We start from the raw sequence: 16,443 nt of genomic DNA on the forward strand, positions 1-16,443 counted from the left end.
TAGCTGTATTTCCCAAACATTGATTTTTAGCCTGAGTGTAGGGATTGTGGCAGCAGCTTTGGCAAGGACTCCTGGGCTTCAGATCTCTCTGGGAGTCAGTCCCTCCGCACACAGCCCTGTACCATCAGCAACCCCCTGGGAACCTCTCTGGCTTTGCCACCCCAGCTGCAGTGGAACAGGCGAGCCCTTGCAAGAAGAGGGGTCACATGTGTACAGCTGTAGCTATTTTTTTCATTCCAGGGAAGGAGGTTGGCCATAATGCATCATCATACTTTACTGTTAAATGAAGTATGCTAATGATTACAGAAGTCATCATAAGATGGCACAGAGGGCGTCAGGAAATGGAAACTAAGGAAGCTCCTCTGTCTCATTGCAGATCATGGACGTGGGCTGGCCGGAGCTGCACGCACCGCCCCTGGATAAGATGTGCACCATATGCAAGGCACAGGAGTCCTGGCTGAACAGCGACCCCCAGCACGTGGTCGTCATCCACTGCAGGGTGAGCACCCCCGTCTCCCGGCGCTCAGGGGCCTGGGGGGCCCTCTGGGCTTCAGCCGTTGGGGGAAATGAGATGGAGACCAGCGCTGGCCCTGTGAGAGCTAACAAGCTTTGTCTCCAGGATGTGCTCCCAGTGGGTTCAAGTGGGTTTTCCTACTTGTCCTTAAAAACAGACGAGCAAACAAAAAAGAGTTACCAAACCTCCCCAAGTTTGGGGAGAATTCATAGGATTGAGGTCCCTGAATGTGTAGCTGTATGTTTTGAAACTGATGGTGGATGGTAGTGAGAGGAAATCCTTTTATTTCTATTCGTTTTTGTTTCTCATGGAAAGCTCTTTTTCAAAAGAGAAAGGTACTTTTCCGATGGCTGGCATCAGACCTACTGTATCATCGCAGGCTGGTAATGAGTTGACGGACCCGTGGTGATGTCGTGATGCTCTTGCAGTAGACACTTGGTCCTTTCCAAGCAGAGCCTGCGCAGGGAAGACACGGCCTGTGCGTCTCCACAGGTGGCCGGTGGCCCAGGTGTGGTCGGCAGGCATTCCTCTGGCTGCCACCGGCCTCCTTCATGTTTCCTGCTCTGACCTCCTGCAGTCTGTCCTTCTAACGCTCAGGCTTCTCAGCTGCCTGTACTACCCCTGGGTCCTCACATGCGACTGGGGTTGAGAGGGCGCCTCCCCCCACGAGGCACTTTATTACACGAGAATAGCTCTTACCCCGACACCTTGGGAATCCTCTGAGAAGGGGCACTGCCAGGCAGGGGGGCCCGCCCATCAAGGGGCCTCCTCTACTTGGTATGTTCAATACTGCAGTCTTAGGGCGATCAACACATCAAGGAATGTTGACATTTCAAGGTGGAAGTGTCCTCTTTCCCCTCCAGACTTTTACACTTATAAGTGGTACAAAAATCCATTGTATTATGGAATTCAGTTTAAAAGAAAAGTTCCCTTTGAGTTACGTCATACTGTCAGTGTGACTTTCCTACAAAGGCGCTGAGATCTGCCCATAGACTGAGGAAGGACGACTTGCTGCCATGCTCCTGACATTTGGTGGTCACTCCACGTGCAGAAATCACCCAGCAGGCCGGGCGCGGTGGCTCACACCTGTAATCCTAGCACTCTGGGAGGCCGAGGCGGGAGGATCGCTCGAGGTCAGGAGTTCGAAACCAGCCTGAGCAACAGTGAGACCTCGTCTCTACTATAAAGAGAAAGAAATTAATTGGCCAACTAATATATATAGAAAAAAATTCACCGGGCATGGTGGCGCATGTCTGTAGTCCCAGCTACTCGGGAAGCTGAGGCAGAAGGATCCCTTGAGTCCAGGGGTTTGAGGTTGCTGTGAGCTAGGCTGATGCCATGGCACTCACTCTAGCCTGGGCAACAAAGCGAGACTCTGTCTCAAAAAAAAAAAAAAAAAGAAAAAATAGAAATCACCCAGAAGGTGCACCTGGATGTCATTTGCTTCTCTCTGGTGTTGTCTCTTTTCTCGTATCTAATTTGGACACATTCCCCCAAATAGACACATGTACCCATTAGTACTCATACCAAATTATCTGTGTTAACCTGACCTTTTTAAACTATTGTGTTAAACTAAGGAGCCTCCACCCAAATTTGTGTTTTAGTGCAAACTAAAAGAGAGAAAGGGGGGGGGGGGAGAGAGACATTTTAACAGATATGATTCTTGTCAATTAAAACAAACTAAGCTCTTCAGGCTTGGCCTGGTGGTGTTGACACAGCAAGCCTGATACTGATGGGTCACCATTGCCCAAGGCCACTTGGCAAAGCATTAGAGCAGCATGGCAGCATTGTGAGAAGTGCAGGTTCCGGCTCTCCCAGACCTGTGCTGCCGCCAGCTGCGTCCTCAGGGGATGCTCCCTTAGCTGACCATTTCATCTAGTGGTTCACTTCAATTTTTAAATGAAATTGAAAGAAATTATAAAATTATTTAAAACACATGGGTCCCAATGATGAAGTTACCGCCTAGAGATTTCTAAACTGCGTCCTTTTCCTGAGCCACTCGCGGCTCTCTGACAAACCTTGCTGGTGGAATCCATCCGGAACAGGTTGAAGCTTCTCTGAAGTGGTGTGTGCATCACTTGCACTGTTCTGGTGTCCTGCAAACCATTTTGAAACACTTAGAAAACGTGCCAAGAGAGATAAGCCCTCTTTTAATTTGAAATTGCTGATGTGGACGTTAACAGAAGTTCATCATCATCGCCACGGGGGTGAAACCGCTGACGGTCGCTGGAATCTGCCCGCTCTGCAGAATGCGCGTTTCCTTCCGCGCATGCCGGGGATGACTGACATAGCTGGCCCAGCCCGCCTGCGGGAGCAGGGCAGGGGCGACCGGTCCTGCCATGTCCTGGGTCTGTTGTTTCATGTGAAGGGCTGCCTTGGTGTAGGTGTACCCTGTCACCCACCAACCTACCCACCCCCGGTTATGGATTGAGCAGAAATAGCTTGTGGTTCTTTTGGGAAATTTCGGCCACACCACACCTTTTGAGTCCATGATGAGGGATATCCACAGCAGACTGTACAGTTAGGGACTCTGGGCTTTTTGTTGAAGAGCAGATCCAAACCATTCAAGTCCAAATGAAAGTCGCTTGTCCCAACATACAAATGCCCACCAGCCAGTTGTGCCCACCACTTGTTTTCCTTCAACCTGTGAGGCAAGGGTTGTATTTACATGAGAATCCCATGAAGTTCCGAATGTCAGTGTCTGTTCATAGAGTTTGGTGGGAACCCAGCCTCCCCGTTTGTTTCTGTGCGTCCTGGGCTGCCCCACCCCACTGCAGTGGCAGGTTTGAGTAGTTGAAGCAAGACCTGCTCGCCTGCAAAACCTGAAATACTTACGATCTAGCTCTTCTAAGAAAAGACTTCATATCAGGTAATGCTGATCTTGTAAAATGAGTTTGGAAGTATTCCCTCCTTTTTAATTTTTTGGAAGAGTTTATTTTAGTCTGTTTTCTGTTACTTAAAACAGAATACGTGAAACTGGATAGTTTCTAAAGGAAGGGAATTTATTTAATACTTCTTATAGTTATGGAGGCTGAGAAGTCCAAGGTCAAGGGCAGCATCTGGTGAGGGCCGTCCTGCCGGTGGGGACCCTGTGCAGAGTCCCAGGGTGGTGCAGGTTGTCACACGGTGAGGGAGCCGAGCATGCTGGCACAGGTCTCTCTTCCTCTTCTTGTGAAGCCACCAGTCCCACTCCCATGACAAAGGATTAATCCATTCATGAGGGCTCCAGTCACCTCTTAAAGGCCCCACCTCTGAACACGGCCACATTGAGGCTTACATTTGAGCATGAGTTTTGGAAGAGACAAATATTCACACTGTAGCAGAGTTTGAGAAAGATTGGTCTTACCCTTTCTTCAAATGTTTGGTAGAATTCACCAGGAGCCCTCAGGTCCTGGGCTTCTCCTTGAAGGGAGAGTTTTTATGACTGATTGAATCTCCTCATTTGTTACTGGTCTGTTCAGGTTTTCCTTTTCTTTATGATTCAGTCTTGGTAGGCTGTACATGTCTAGGAACTTATCTGCTTTTTCTAGGTTATCCAGTTTATTGGTGTATAATGTTCATAGCAGTCTCTTGTGATCTTTGTATTTCTGTGACATCATTTATGATGATTTTTCTTTAATTTCTGACTTTAAATGAGTTTTCTCTCTTTTTATCTTAGTCTGTCTAAAGATTTTTTCAAAAACCCAACTCTGAGTTTTGCTGATTTTTTTCTATTGTCTGAGACTTTTCTCATCATCTCTATTTCATTTATTTCTGCTCTGATCTTTGTTTTTTCCTTCCTTCTGCTAACTTTGGGTTTAGTTCTTCTTTTTCTAGTTCCTTGAGGTGGAACATTAGGTTTTTTTATTTGAGAGCTTTCTTCTTTTTCGACACAAGAATTTAATGCTACAAACTTTCCTCTTGGAACTGCTGTTGCTGCAATCCCATGAGTTTGGTGTGTTGTGTTTCTATTTGTGTCTGCCTTGAGATGTGTCTGCACTTCCTTCTTGATTTCTTCTTTAACCCAGTGGTTGTTCAGGAATATGTTGTTTAATTTCCACATACTTGTCAATTTTCCAAGATTCTTATAGTTATTGATTTATCGTTTCATACCATTGTGGTTAGAAAAGATACTTGATATGATTTTTATCTCCTTAAGTTTGTTAAGACTTGTTTGTGGCCTAATGTCTGATCTAGCCTAGAGAATGTCTGTGTGCACTTGAGAAGAATGTGTTTCCGCTGCTCTGGAACGGAATGTTCTGTATGTCTGTTAGGTCCATGAAGTGTAGTTTAAGTACACTGTTTCCGTACTGATTTTCTGTCTGGGTGACCTGTCCATTGCTGGAAGCCAGGTATTGAAGTCCCCTACTATTACTGCGTTGCTATCTCTCCCTTTAGATCTCTTAGTATTTGCTTTATATATCCGTAACTAGTGCCTCAGAAGTTATCGCTGTAAGGGGTGAATACCACCACTGTGTGTGCCTGTTTGGCTGAGGTGTTGCTGTTTCCTTGTAAGTGAATTTCTGTCAAATAGAGTTTTATGCAGGAAGCATACTGGCACGTACAGTGACCAATTGTGTGCGCCCGGATCCAGTGGCATCTTGGCAAGGGGCTTTCCTTGAGTGCCCACACTGAATCTCTGCAAAGCACGCTCTCGACTTTTGCTGGAGAGAAGAATGCTCTGGGTGGCATTCACTACGCTGTGGGTTTACTGTGCTTGTGAATTTTGGTTTGAATTTGCTCAGTTGTTCCTTTTCAGGACGTTAGGGAGCTTCATGTGGGTGGCCCTGCCATTGTGGCTTCATGTGATTCCAGATCAGAAGTTGGCAAATGTTTTTCAAAGAGCCAGATAGTATTTGGCATGTTGCAGGCCACATGGTCTTGCTGCAGCTACCCAACCTGTCCCTGTGGTGTGGGCAGAAGCAGCCCTGCACGTATGTGAACAATAGGGGTGGCCGTGTTCAGTCAGACTTTACGTATGGACGCCAAAGTTTCAACTTTAAAGAATTTTCACGTGCCACGGAATCTTATTCTTTTTTTGATTTTTCCTCAATGATTTGAAGATGACTCTTAGCTCACAGGTTTAAGAAAACAAGTAGTGGACAGAATTGGCTCGTGGGCTGTGGTTTGCCGACCGGTATTATAGGTCAGTTATAGAACAGTGTGTTCTAGAAAGTGGCGATCTGTGGTTCTGGGTGGGGGGGCTGTCACGTAGCTTCCCCTTCTGCTGTTGATATTGTTGGCCTGTGGGCTGGGCTGTGGGTGTCTGTGGTTGCAGTTTGAGTGATTCCTTTCCCTCAACGCCTGCCTGGGACAGCGGTCCTGTGTGTCACGAGGGAGGCTGTGAGCAGGCTGGACTCTGTGTCCCATCTCAGCCCTGACCGAGCCCTGAGCCCTGAGCGGCGTTCACTTCCATCTCACCTGGGTGATGTAGTCATGCTAATTGCTGCCGCTCCTGGCACAGTGTCTTCCGACCTGGGTGAAATCATGGGCCGCTGCTGTGTCGATCTGCCCGAGAGGACTTCCGGGGCCGCTCCAGTTAGCTCTCGCTCTTGCTCTTGGAGCCTGGCGTGCAGGTTCCCTGCGACGGAGGCTTCGGCCGTGCCGGGTGCTGACTGTCCCGGAACAGGGCAGCCGGGGAGTGGGGTCGCACTGGTCTACCCTCTAAAACAAGCTCTGTCATTCTGTCCAAGGGTGAGCGTTTTCCCATTCTAATTACACCTCTGCTGTGGGATTCCAGAGAAAACAGATTCCTCTTTTGTTTCCTGCAGGGCGGGAAAGGACGCATAGGAGTGGTCATATCATCCTACATGCACTTCACCAACGTCTCGGCCAGGTAGGATGAAGATGTTGGCCTGCTGCATTGAGCTGTTGACAGCTGAGAGTGCCGGGGCAGGAGGCTGCCTGCCTGGGAGCCATCCTGGATGGAGTCCCAAGGGCACGCTGACCCGTGTCCCCCACTCCCCGGGGCCAGGGTGGTTGGAACCTGGAAACCCAGCTTCCAGTTAAGGGTTTACACTTGTGAAAAAGACATTTTCCTGGTTGGGCAGCTATGTATGATTGATTCTAAGAACGTCCTTGGAGACATTAAAATAAGTGAGCTCACTGTCATTCTCTAATAGAAATAACAGCGGTAAATGTCACTGTTAGGAAAAGCAAGAACAGAGTTGTCTCACTGGATCAGTTTATACCTTCTAAATAGTGATGGTGACAGCCACTGTTTTTTTGCATGTGCTGGCTCTCTGGGAAGTACACTGAATATTTTCCTTTTCTCCCTGAATTTTCGCAAGTAAGCCATGAGGCAGTTATTGTTGCCATTGTACAGATGAGGAAACTGAGGCTCAGGGGACCAGGCAGCTTGCTCTCTATCTCATAGCCTGTCTCAGGAAGCCGGGTCTGGCCTGGTTCTCACGAGGTAGAACAGTCGTTGTGGGGTCTTTCGAGGTGCCACTGGGGTCCCCTCAGCCAGGCACAGTGGGCACAGCAGGGCCATGAAGACCTCAGCCCCGCGCCAGCCCTCCTGGCGCTCGGCAGCCGTGGCGTCCCCTGATCTGCTTCCGAGAGTACAGATTTCCACTCACGCTGAGATTCAGTTTAGGAAACACCATTCTTTGTGGGTTTCGCATACGCGTGCCCCTTCTTCTCAATGCCCACTTTGTGAAGCCCGAGCTTCCACGCTGAGGATATAGAAGCCTATTCATAGCAGCCAGTAAACCTTTTCCTTTCTAGCACCATGGAGTGAAATTTGACTTTCTGAATGTTTTCCCTGGAAACAAATCGGGGAGCTAGTGCCTGCCAGGGCGGAAACCCAACCCCGAGTGCAAATCAGATCCCCTGTGGTGAGAACAGTCACCTGTGTGTGTGCCAGACAGACCGGGCCTCCCGCTCACATCCAGGGCGCAGTCACACCAGAGACATGGGTGGGGCCCGAGGCTAGCCCGGCTCGTTCTGGACCGAGACCACCCTGAGCATTCCTGCCTAACAAGGCCGTTTTGTCTGCGTCGAGGTTCCGTGCACCGGGGCTGCCCTGGCAGTAAGGGCCTGACTCATTTAAAGCACAGCTCTGACGCCCTTTCTGAGCGGTCTCCCCTCTCCACATAGTCAATCCGTATTTCAGCTGCGTGTGTCAGGCACTTTACCCGAGTCTCTATGCCCCAGTGTCCTCATCTGGGAAGTAGGAATAATAGTCGTACCTACCAGAGTGTTGTGACACTTCAGTGTGCCGTGGCGCTGCAGCATGTCGTCACACCTAAAGCACTTAGAATGGCGTCAGCGCTCAGGTACTGGCTGCCGTTAGCAGGAGTGACACTATTAAGTGCCATTCAATTCAGTGGCTGACACCATGCATTCTCCGTAACTTGCTGTCTACACTGACGCCGTTTCCTGTGCGTCTCCCTGAGCCCATCCCAGTGGCCGCAGAGCACCGCCTTCAGTGGGTGTGATGCTAGGTATGTAACACTCGCCAGCTGTGCCTGGCCAGGTTGCTTCTAGCTTTTCTTTAGAATTTAGGTTGCTTCAGATTATCCTCCACTCCACAGCTTGCCGTGACGAGCACATTCTTACATATACATCTGTGATCATTTCTGCAATGTCCCCTCTTAGATCATAGTCCAGAAGTAGAGCAATCACGTGTTTAAGGCCTTTACCACAACTACACAAACAGATCAAAACAGAAACTGAAAGTCACAAAGTAAGAAGAACATTCTTGTATCAGCACCATAAAAATAAGAGTTCCTAAAGGCAAAGCCAGCACTCATGTGACTACTCATGTACGGAACATGACATTGGCCAGGGTGTATTCCCAACATTTAATAAACAAGTCAGTTCCAGACAAACAGCTACTTAAAGATCAATGAGTGGACATGTGACTACACTTCCCCACTTACAAGACACATCTGCTCAATATGTGAAGTGGCCAATGCCTAAATGGACCCCTGTCTGTGACAGCCACCAGCTGGCCCCTTGCTTAGGCAGGTACAGGCGGCAAGTTATCCATTATAGCACACTTACTGAAAGTCAAAATACGTTAAACTTAATTTTAAACATTTTCCCTTTTACTTCTGCCTGTCCCTGCATATTTTTCTGGGTCTTTAGGGTGTCAACCATTGTTACATACATCCTTCTTCTGGAGGGATACACACATATTTGTCTAATGAAAGGGCTGCACTTCTATCAGAGTTTGAAGAAAGCTTTTGATTCAAATAAGTCTGCATTGTTAAGACTTATTACACCCAGATTCCATGGTTTATGCTGAAGTCATATCAAGAAAACCCACAAATGCCCTGCAATGAGGTTTCTGGAAAGTTCTGCTGAACATTCCACGTGGGCATTGTGGAGCTCGAGTTTAACGTCAGGTACGTGGGTGGAAGGCAGGGTTACTTTCTGTGGCACTCGCTTTGAGACATAATTGTGCAGCCCTGAGGCCTCAGATACCTCCCTAAGCCCCTGTGGCGCTGCAGCGTCCTGCACCTTTCTCAGGTGTGTTCCTAGAAGTGACTTCCTGACCCAGGCACTCTGGCCGGCCCACACGTGTCCCAAACACACCACGTGGGATGTGGTGGGCGTGCACTGTCGTGCCCTGGGCTTGCTGCCCACATCCTCTCGGCCCCGAGACGTCTGCCTGCCTGCGTGTCTCATGCAGAGCCCACCTAATCCGGCCTCCTTTTGTGGGGGCTGGGCTGGCCAGGGACAATTCTGGACTCTGGCCCTGCTGCCCGCCTACTGAGACACTCCAGCAATCTTCCTCCCGGGGCCAGGTGTGCGGTACTTCTGAGTGTCACACCCTTAGATAAGGTGCGGCTGTTTCAGAGGAGTGTTCACACCCTGCAGGTGCAGCTCTGTTTTGAGCGGAGCGTGGTCCTGCAGCGGGGACGCCGTCTCAGGAGAGATGGACGGACTGGGAATGCACAGGCGCGGCGAGGGAGGGACGCTCCTTGTGGGAGCTGGTCACTCTGAACAGCCGCGGGACACCTGTGCCCTGCCACCCAGCCATGCAGCAGGACCTCCACTGAGCCGATGCTGTCTTTCTCTCTCTCTGCTTCCCCAGCGCTGACCAGGCCCTTGACAGGTTTGCAATGAAGAAGTTTTATGATGACAAGGTTTCAGCTTTAATGCAGCCATCCCAGAGAAGGTATGTGTACATCCTACCTCCCCGGCGCCGGAGTGAACGGTGAATGGGGTTTTACATTTAAACATGGGAAAACAGAAGAGGCAGCTCCTCTGACCTGACCCCCAAACGGTATCCTTGTGTCCTGCCAAAGAACGTGAGGGGGGGGGGCTTGTCCATGCCCAGAGGCGAGGCGATGGGCCACGCTGCGTGTGTGCTGTCTGAGCCCCCCCACCGGCTGGCTCGTCCGAGAGAGGCAGGCCGGGACTCCCTCTGCTCCCCGCAGCAGTTGGGGTCTTGCTCTCCTGCGGTGAGTGAGTTTTGATTTCTATGATGTTGGAACTTGTTTTTATCTGCTAGACCGGGGGTCAGTGAACTTTTGCTGTAACGGACTAGAGCAGTGTGCAGGCCACATGGTCTCTGTCACAGATGTTCTAACATGAAAACAGCCATAGGCAGTACAGACATCAGTGAACGTGGCTGCATTCTAATAAGACTTTATTGACACAGACACATTAGCAGGTTGCATTTGGCCAATCCCTGTATAGCCCATCCGCTCCCTGAGGCAGGGAGCACTTCTCTTTAATAGTGCCAATCTCTCCCTTCCTCACTGCTCGGCCCGGCCCCTGGAAGGTGCTCGGTAACTGTCAGGGAACAGCCATGGGGGAGCAGAGCTGTCTGCCTCTGCCATCTCCCCCACCAGGCTGAGGTCAAGAACTTGAGCAGGGCTGGCTGAGAGGCAGTGAGAAGGCAACACCGGAGCCAAGTGAGTAGCTCCATTGCATTTTTATTCTAAACCAAACAGCAGAGAATTTGTACAAGAGTTACCAAGGCAATTGCCACATGTTCTGAGTCTTGAAGACAAAGTAGACGCAGGCCTGACCCTGGGTTTTTTCTGGTGCATCGAGGGCTTTGTCAGGAGACGTGGGGTAGGGGAAGGGGACTTCAAAGGCTGCCAGGGACACCTTCTCCCTTGGCCTTGCTGTTTCCAGTGTCCTGGGTCCATTTCTGCTCTGACTGGGTGTGTAGGAGGACGGTGGGCAGAGTGTGGGGCAGTGGGGCAGCACCAGGCAGGGCCCTGCTCTGAGCGACAGGCATCACACGGAATGAAAGTCCCTTGCAGAAACCCCAGCATTTTATTAGTGTTGCAGTTAAATAGCCCCTTGCTCTGTTTCAAACCATTGTGTTATTTCTCTGTTGAATGGTTTCCAGAATGGTGACATTCATGCGACCTTCCTCAAGGAAGATGAGGCATAAACAGGGGCTAACCCAGGCAAAATGCTTAGCTCATGTTGAGGAAGCATGGCTGCACTCAGTTCCTTCTTTCTGTTCTTGTTACTTGTAGCAGCAGCTTGTTAATAGTGTTAGATGACTGTGGGGAAAAGGGGGGAAATCACCTCATTTTAACATGCCCAAGGGTTTCCTGCACTCTTCCTGTCGTTGCACATTTAAAGCTATGGCATTTATATTTTTTAACAGTGTAACTGAATGGATTCCGTTTTGCGTTCAAAGGTTAATCTCCCTGCACCCAAGATTAGGGAAATGCCCTTATTCCTTGCTGTTTCCCTATTACCCTGCCCTGTGCCTGCATTAGAAGGTGCTCACCAAGTGGTTACTGAGCGAGTGAACAACTGAGTGATCGCATAAGGTAAATCTGGAGGAATGCTTGGACCAGAAGAATGTGCGATGACTGCTTTTATGGGAACAGGCTCTGTGCTGGGAGCTCCTCTGTTGTCCTGGATGCCCTGAGTGGGGTGCTCCAGATGCTATATTAGGACTGAGCTCAGAAATCATCTCAAAGTCAAACTTGTAATAATCACTCTTGATAGGGATTAATTAACTTGGGGTTTGTGGCCGAGAAGCTCCAAAGTCTCACAGCACCTTGGTGGGAGATGAGTTCCCCGTTACTGTGTTCGTTATGTGGAAAAGACCCTGAGCGGTCAGCCCGCGAGCCAGGTCAGCCCCGCCCCGCTGTAATTCCCTGTTTTAGCAAAGCTTCAGAAGCAGCTTGTTGACACCTGGTGTGGCCTTGTGCTGTGCTGCTGTGCTAGGGAGGCCCCCTGAGCTTCCCTGAACTTGGAGGCCTGCCTCTTTGGTAAGTAATTTAAAAGTAAATCCTGGTGTAGTCTTAGTTGATCATCAGCATAATGAAAGTGATGTATTAAAATCATTGAAGTGACTGACCTCCTCTTTTCTTCCTTTTCCACTTTTCCTTCGGAGAAGGAGTCCAGACTGCAGCACTCATGTCTTGGCCCCATCACTTTGAGTGAGTGGGGAGAGTGGCAGGTGGCTGGCTCTTTCTGGGAGAGCTGACATCTCCTGAGTGTCAGCTGCACAAGTGACCCTGGGAGGTCACCTAAGAGCACCACTCATGTCTTCTGAGCACCTGTGGGTCTTCCTTTGAGGTGAAGGGAAGAGAGACCAACAACCGTCTTGGCTTGTAGAAATTGGGATCCTAGAAATTATCCTAGCATTATAGCATTATTTGGCTTTTGATATTTATGCCATTTTTGACATGATGTCTTGAGTGCCTGAAAGGACACTTGAAAGACGTAAGGGGAGTAGGTGTCTGAGTTCTCTAAAAGATGCTGCTGCTCAGGGAGTGTGGCCCCTGGTGCTTCCTGCCCCTGTGGCCCTCCCGAGCATCCTCCTCATCACCCCTGGCCTGGAAGAGGGGAGCATTCCTCAGGGAGCCACACACTTCGGCTGGGCCTGGCCGTCCCCTCTAAGTCGCCAGCTCTGTGGGCAAGGCCACCTACAGTCTGGCAGTATGCCCCGGGGAGCATGGAGGCTGTGACTGTATATTATTGTCTACTCTGCCCCTTATATCCGTGCTTTGGGACTGCTGCACTGGCTCACCTGTGCAGCAGTCCCAAAGCACAGGTCCCATTATTCTCCCCAGGACAGGCGAGGGAAGGGGGCACTTGGGACCATTGAAGGGCACCCAAGCTTGGTTCTCACCGGCAGGGCAGAGCTCACCTTTTCTTGCTGGTTTGTGCGTCCCTGTAGCCGTAGCTGACGCTGAGAGCTGTGAATATGGAAAAATGTCCTGTCATGGTGGCTCCTGTTGCTTGGGAAAGTGACATCTGAATGCTGAGTTTGACAAATGCACATTTTCAGAGAGATTTAAGCTTATGTCCAGTGCAACTCAAATGCATAGGTGTGTAGGGAGACTTATGGGAATTCCAAATGCAGCTTTTTTGCTTTTATAGCAGTTATAAATAATGCAAGGGACAACGGAAAATTCCAGCCTGCTCCGGGACATGGCAGAAGCATGTGCTCTGTGTTGATTCCCTGGCAACTTAAAGGCAATCCCTTAATATTTAAAACTTAAGCACTAGTTTGAGAGGAAGCACAGAAAACATCATCCCCAGGGAGTCAGGGAGTTATTTCCCAAAAGGAAAGAAAAGAGAGTAGTGGGAATATAATAAAGCTATTTTTATAAACTATCTGGCTTCTAATCTGTGCAGCTGGGAAAACTGTGTTTACTAAGTAGAAACATTTTGAGAAGGCTTTTGAGATGTTCCTTAGAGGGCGTCTAACACTCTGTTGTTCGTCGATTCATTCGTTCATTCGTTCTTCTCTACCTTTAAAGCCATAGGTTAATGTCATGTGTAGAAAGTTAAAATTGATTCTTCCCACGTTGGCTGGATGAACTTGTGAAATCCTTTCCCATTATTTGTTTCCCCTTATTTCATCCATGTCTGAATTTTCTTTTCTTTGGTACTGATGGCCACTGTCTGGGTGGTCACTCACAAACTCACGGCTGTTATAGATGGCCGGTTCCCTGTCTGCCATCTCTACAGCAACAACTACAGCTTATATTTGCTGTGAACTTTGCTGTTTGTGTAAGGCATTCCTATTGTTTTTATAAGTCATGTATTTATTTGGGACTTAGAATAATATTCTTTTTAACAAATTTTTTTCCTTATTAAGAAAACATGTGATGGAAGAAATAAGCTGTACTTACCTTAACATTTTGTCTTTCATTTACCAGAAAATACGAATTCATTAAAAAGTAGTTTTCTGAAAAGGACAGATGAGGGTGATATGCCCAGAGGGTATTTTGAAAGTATTACTTTTCGAATGGTTAAGCTGCTGTGTGGACTGATGTGGGGAGCTGGTGACTGTTGAGAGCCAGTTTTCGGGGGCCAGTCTCCAGAGTCCGGGTCCCAGGCAGGAGGCGACCTACTTCCGTTGGTGTCTGACTATGACTGAGTGTGTGGCCCTGGACTTTGGCCTCCTTTTGGGGCTTGCAGCAAAACAGAAGTATCCTGCTGTCACCGTGACCCTCCTTGTCTGTAGGAAGCTGCTTCTTGTGCTCTTTCTGGTGGCATGGGTGACAGTTACAGCCAGGCCCCATCAGTGGAAATGAAGGCTCTGTGACCAGGTTACAGGACAAGATGTGGGTCAGGGAGAGGCCTCAGTTTCCCCAAGGGCAGCTGTTTGTCCCCCGTGGGACGTTGGCAGTCGGGGAATAAGGGAGTCAGACTCCCCCCGCCCCATTGACAGGCGCCCTCAGGCACAGCGCCACAAAATGAACACACGTTCCGTGTTTGCGTGAACATGTAGAACAGTCCCTGAATCCACCCAGATGCTTGGGTCTGGGTGCACAGTGGCGCTGAGGGCAGCCGCGGGTGAATGACCGGCCACCTGTGTGGGGACTGCAGACAGCTGTGAGTGGGCGGCCGGGCGCGGCGGAGTCCGCATGCCGCCAGGAAGCGGGCCAGCCGAGGAAGTGGATTCCCGGCTTCCGGGACCGTGGGTGCTGGAGGGAGTGAAGAACTGCCCCCGTTGGGGTGACGCAGGCCCCGCATCCAAACATTGGCGGCTCTTCATCTTTGCTCAATACCAGGGAGCCAAAGAGCCTGTGAAATCTGCAAGGTGTAAATTTAGGTAATAAAAAATAGACGATTCACTCATTCCTCTGTCTACACACAGCACAGAGAAGGCAGGAAGTCTCGTCAGGGTAGAAAATACCTGGCAGGGAAGGGGTGTGGAGCCGTCCGGAGGCTCGGCCATGGTCCGGTCCCTGGCTGCCCAGGGCCCGAGAGTGTCCAGGGTGAGTGTCCGGCCCCTGCGGCGCTCGTGCGTCTCGCCCTGTCCTGCAGGGGCAGCGGGGCCGTCTGCGCCAGGAAGGTGGGACGCTCACATGCCCTGCGCCTCGCTACGAGTTGTGCCCGAGCTGAAGCAGTCTCTTTTCTAACATGTGCTAGAGGGTGGACTATGAGCGGGCTTTTACATGTTTTCGGTAACATTTAACAGAAATTTCCTGCTGGTCAGTTTGCTTTGTATACAGTCAGCTGCTTGAGTAACAGACTGGTCCAAATTGCAGCGTAAATCAGAGACTTTTTCTTGATGGACGTAAGGTGGAGCCAGGTGACCGTTTCCCTCCCGGGTGGGATGTCGTGGTGCTGGCGACATAGTGATTTGCCGGGTCCTCTCTGTGTCTGCCGTGGGCCTAGACATGCGCACAGATGGCGAGATACTGCAGAGTTCTTGGTCGTTTGGGTTTTTTTTCTTGCGGAGATTACAGAACTTTGGTGGAGGCAGATGGGGAAACACATAAATTCCCTGTGAGGGGCTGCGGGCTACGGCGGAGATTGGGGGGTGCCGTGGCTGTGGGGAGGGACCTCGGGCGGGGCCCGCCAGGCTGGGAGCCAGCAGGGAGGGCCACGGCCAAGGAAGCGTCAGAGAGCATGGCAGGGCCCCAGCTCACTTTCCCGTCACTACTGCCATGTCATGCCCCGTGAGGACCCCGGTGGTAAGATGTCCTAGTGTAGAAACTTCCCTGCTGCCCACCTGTGCACATGGAAGGTGCGTGCAGTTGGCATTGGGCACACGAGGCAGATGCCTGGGATTTAGACAGGAAAAGTGGCATCTTCCAGGCCTGCAGTCCACCTGACCTTCACCTTGGGGCCGGGCCACGCAGAGAGAAGGAGCGGCAGGAAAGAGGGCAGGAAAGAGGGCCTCCAACCCTCAGCTGTGGCCCTGAAGGAGGGGAGTGTGGACTCCAGCCGCTCCTGAGGGCTCTCGGGTGAGAACAGAAGCCTGGCTCCCGTGCCCGTCACAGGTGCCAAGCTAGTTACAGAGCGTGTGCTCACCTGTGTGCCGGGCGCTGCTTCCTGCCACTCCCCACTGGGGACAGTGACTGCCTTGTGGCCTGGATGTGCCTAGCTGTGGCTTTGCTGGACAGGGACAGAGGCCTTCCAGGTGTGGGGTGCGTGAGGCCTGCCAGGCGGTTGCCTGGGCTCCAGCATGGCGGGTGCACAGTCGGTGTGGGATGTCCCCAGAGATGCGTGGGGTAGGGGCGCTGCGCCGAGATCCCACCTGGTAGTGAGGCGGGACAGGTGCTCTCCCCGAACTCCGGGCAGGGCAGGTCTGTGCTCCTCCCTGGCTGTGCCCAGGACAGGTGCCAAGGGCACGCTGGAGGCTGAGCTGGCTGTTCCTGTGCAGGTACGTTCAGTTCCTCAGCGGGCTCCTGTCTGGATCGGTGAAAATGAACGCCTCGCCCCTGTTCCTGCACTTGGTCATCCTCCACGGCACCCCCAACTTCGACACCGGTGGAGGTGAGTGTCCTGCATGATGTGGCGCCTGCGGTTTGCTGGCCCAGACTCGGGGCTGGCCTCAGTGTAAACTTGGTCCCCTCAGTGTAGAGAAGTCTCGTTCTCTTGAGGGCCCAGGATCTGCTCCTCGGCCTCCCTGGTGGTTGCCTGTGGCCCCTCTCGAGGACTGAGTGCCATCTCTGTGGGATTGGGCCAATTTAGGGGAGGGACAGGAGGCCAGTGAGAGGAACACCAATCCCCCTGTGTCCCAAGGACGGTGGCTTGGGCAGGCACAAGCC

At 50.9% G+C, this 16,443-nt stretch overlaps 1 protein-coding gene across 4 annotated transcripts in view; it reads left to right on the plus strand.

The window, feature by feature from the left end:
- Positions 1-16,443, plus strand: part of TNS3 (tensin 3) — a 268,396-nt gene that overhangs the window by 130,253 nt on the left and 121,700 nt on the right. For all 4 annotated transcript variants that reach the window (XM_020289931.2, XM_020289928.2, XM_020289930.2 and 1 more), the window contains 4 exons: positions 377-499; positions 6,265-6,329; positions 9,540-9,623; positions 16,056-16,168. In XM_020289931.2, coding sequence (XP_020145520.2) covers positions 377-499; positions 6,265-6,329; positions 9,540-9,623; positions 16,056-16,168 — 385 coding nt within the window. The remainder of the gene's footprint in view (positions 1-376; positions 500-6,264; positions 6,330-9,539; positions 9,624-16,055; positions 16,169-16,443) is intronic.

The sequence above is a fragment of the Microcebus murinus genome, chromosome 9 (assembly GCF_040939455.1).
Source record: "Microcebus murinus isolate Inina chromosome 9, M.murinus_Inina_mat1.0, whole genome shotgun sequence".
Lineage (NCBI taxonomy): Eukaryota > Metazoa > Chordata > Mammalia > Primates > Cheirogaleidae > Microcebus > Microcebus murinus.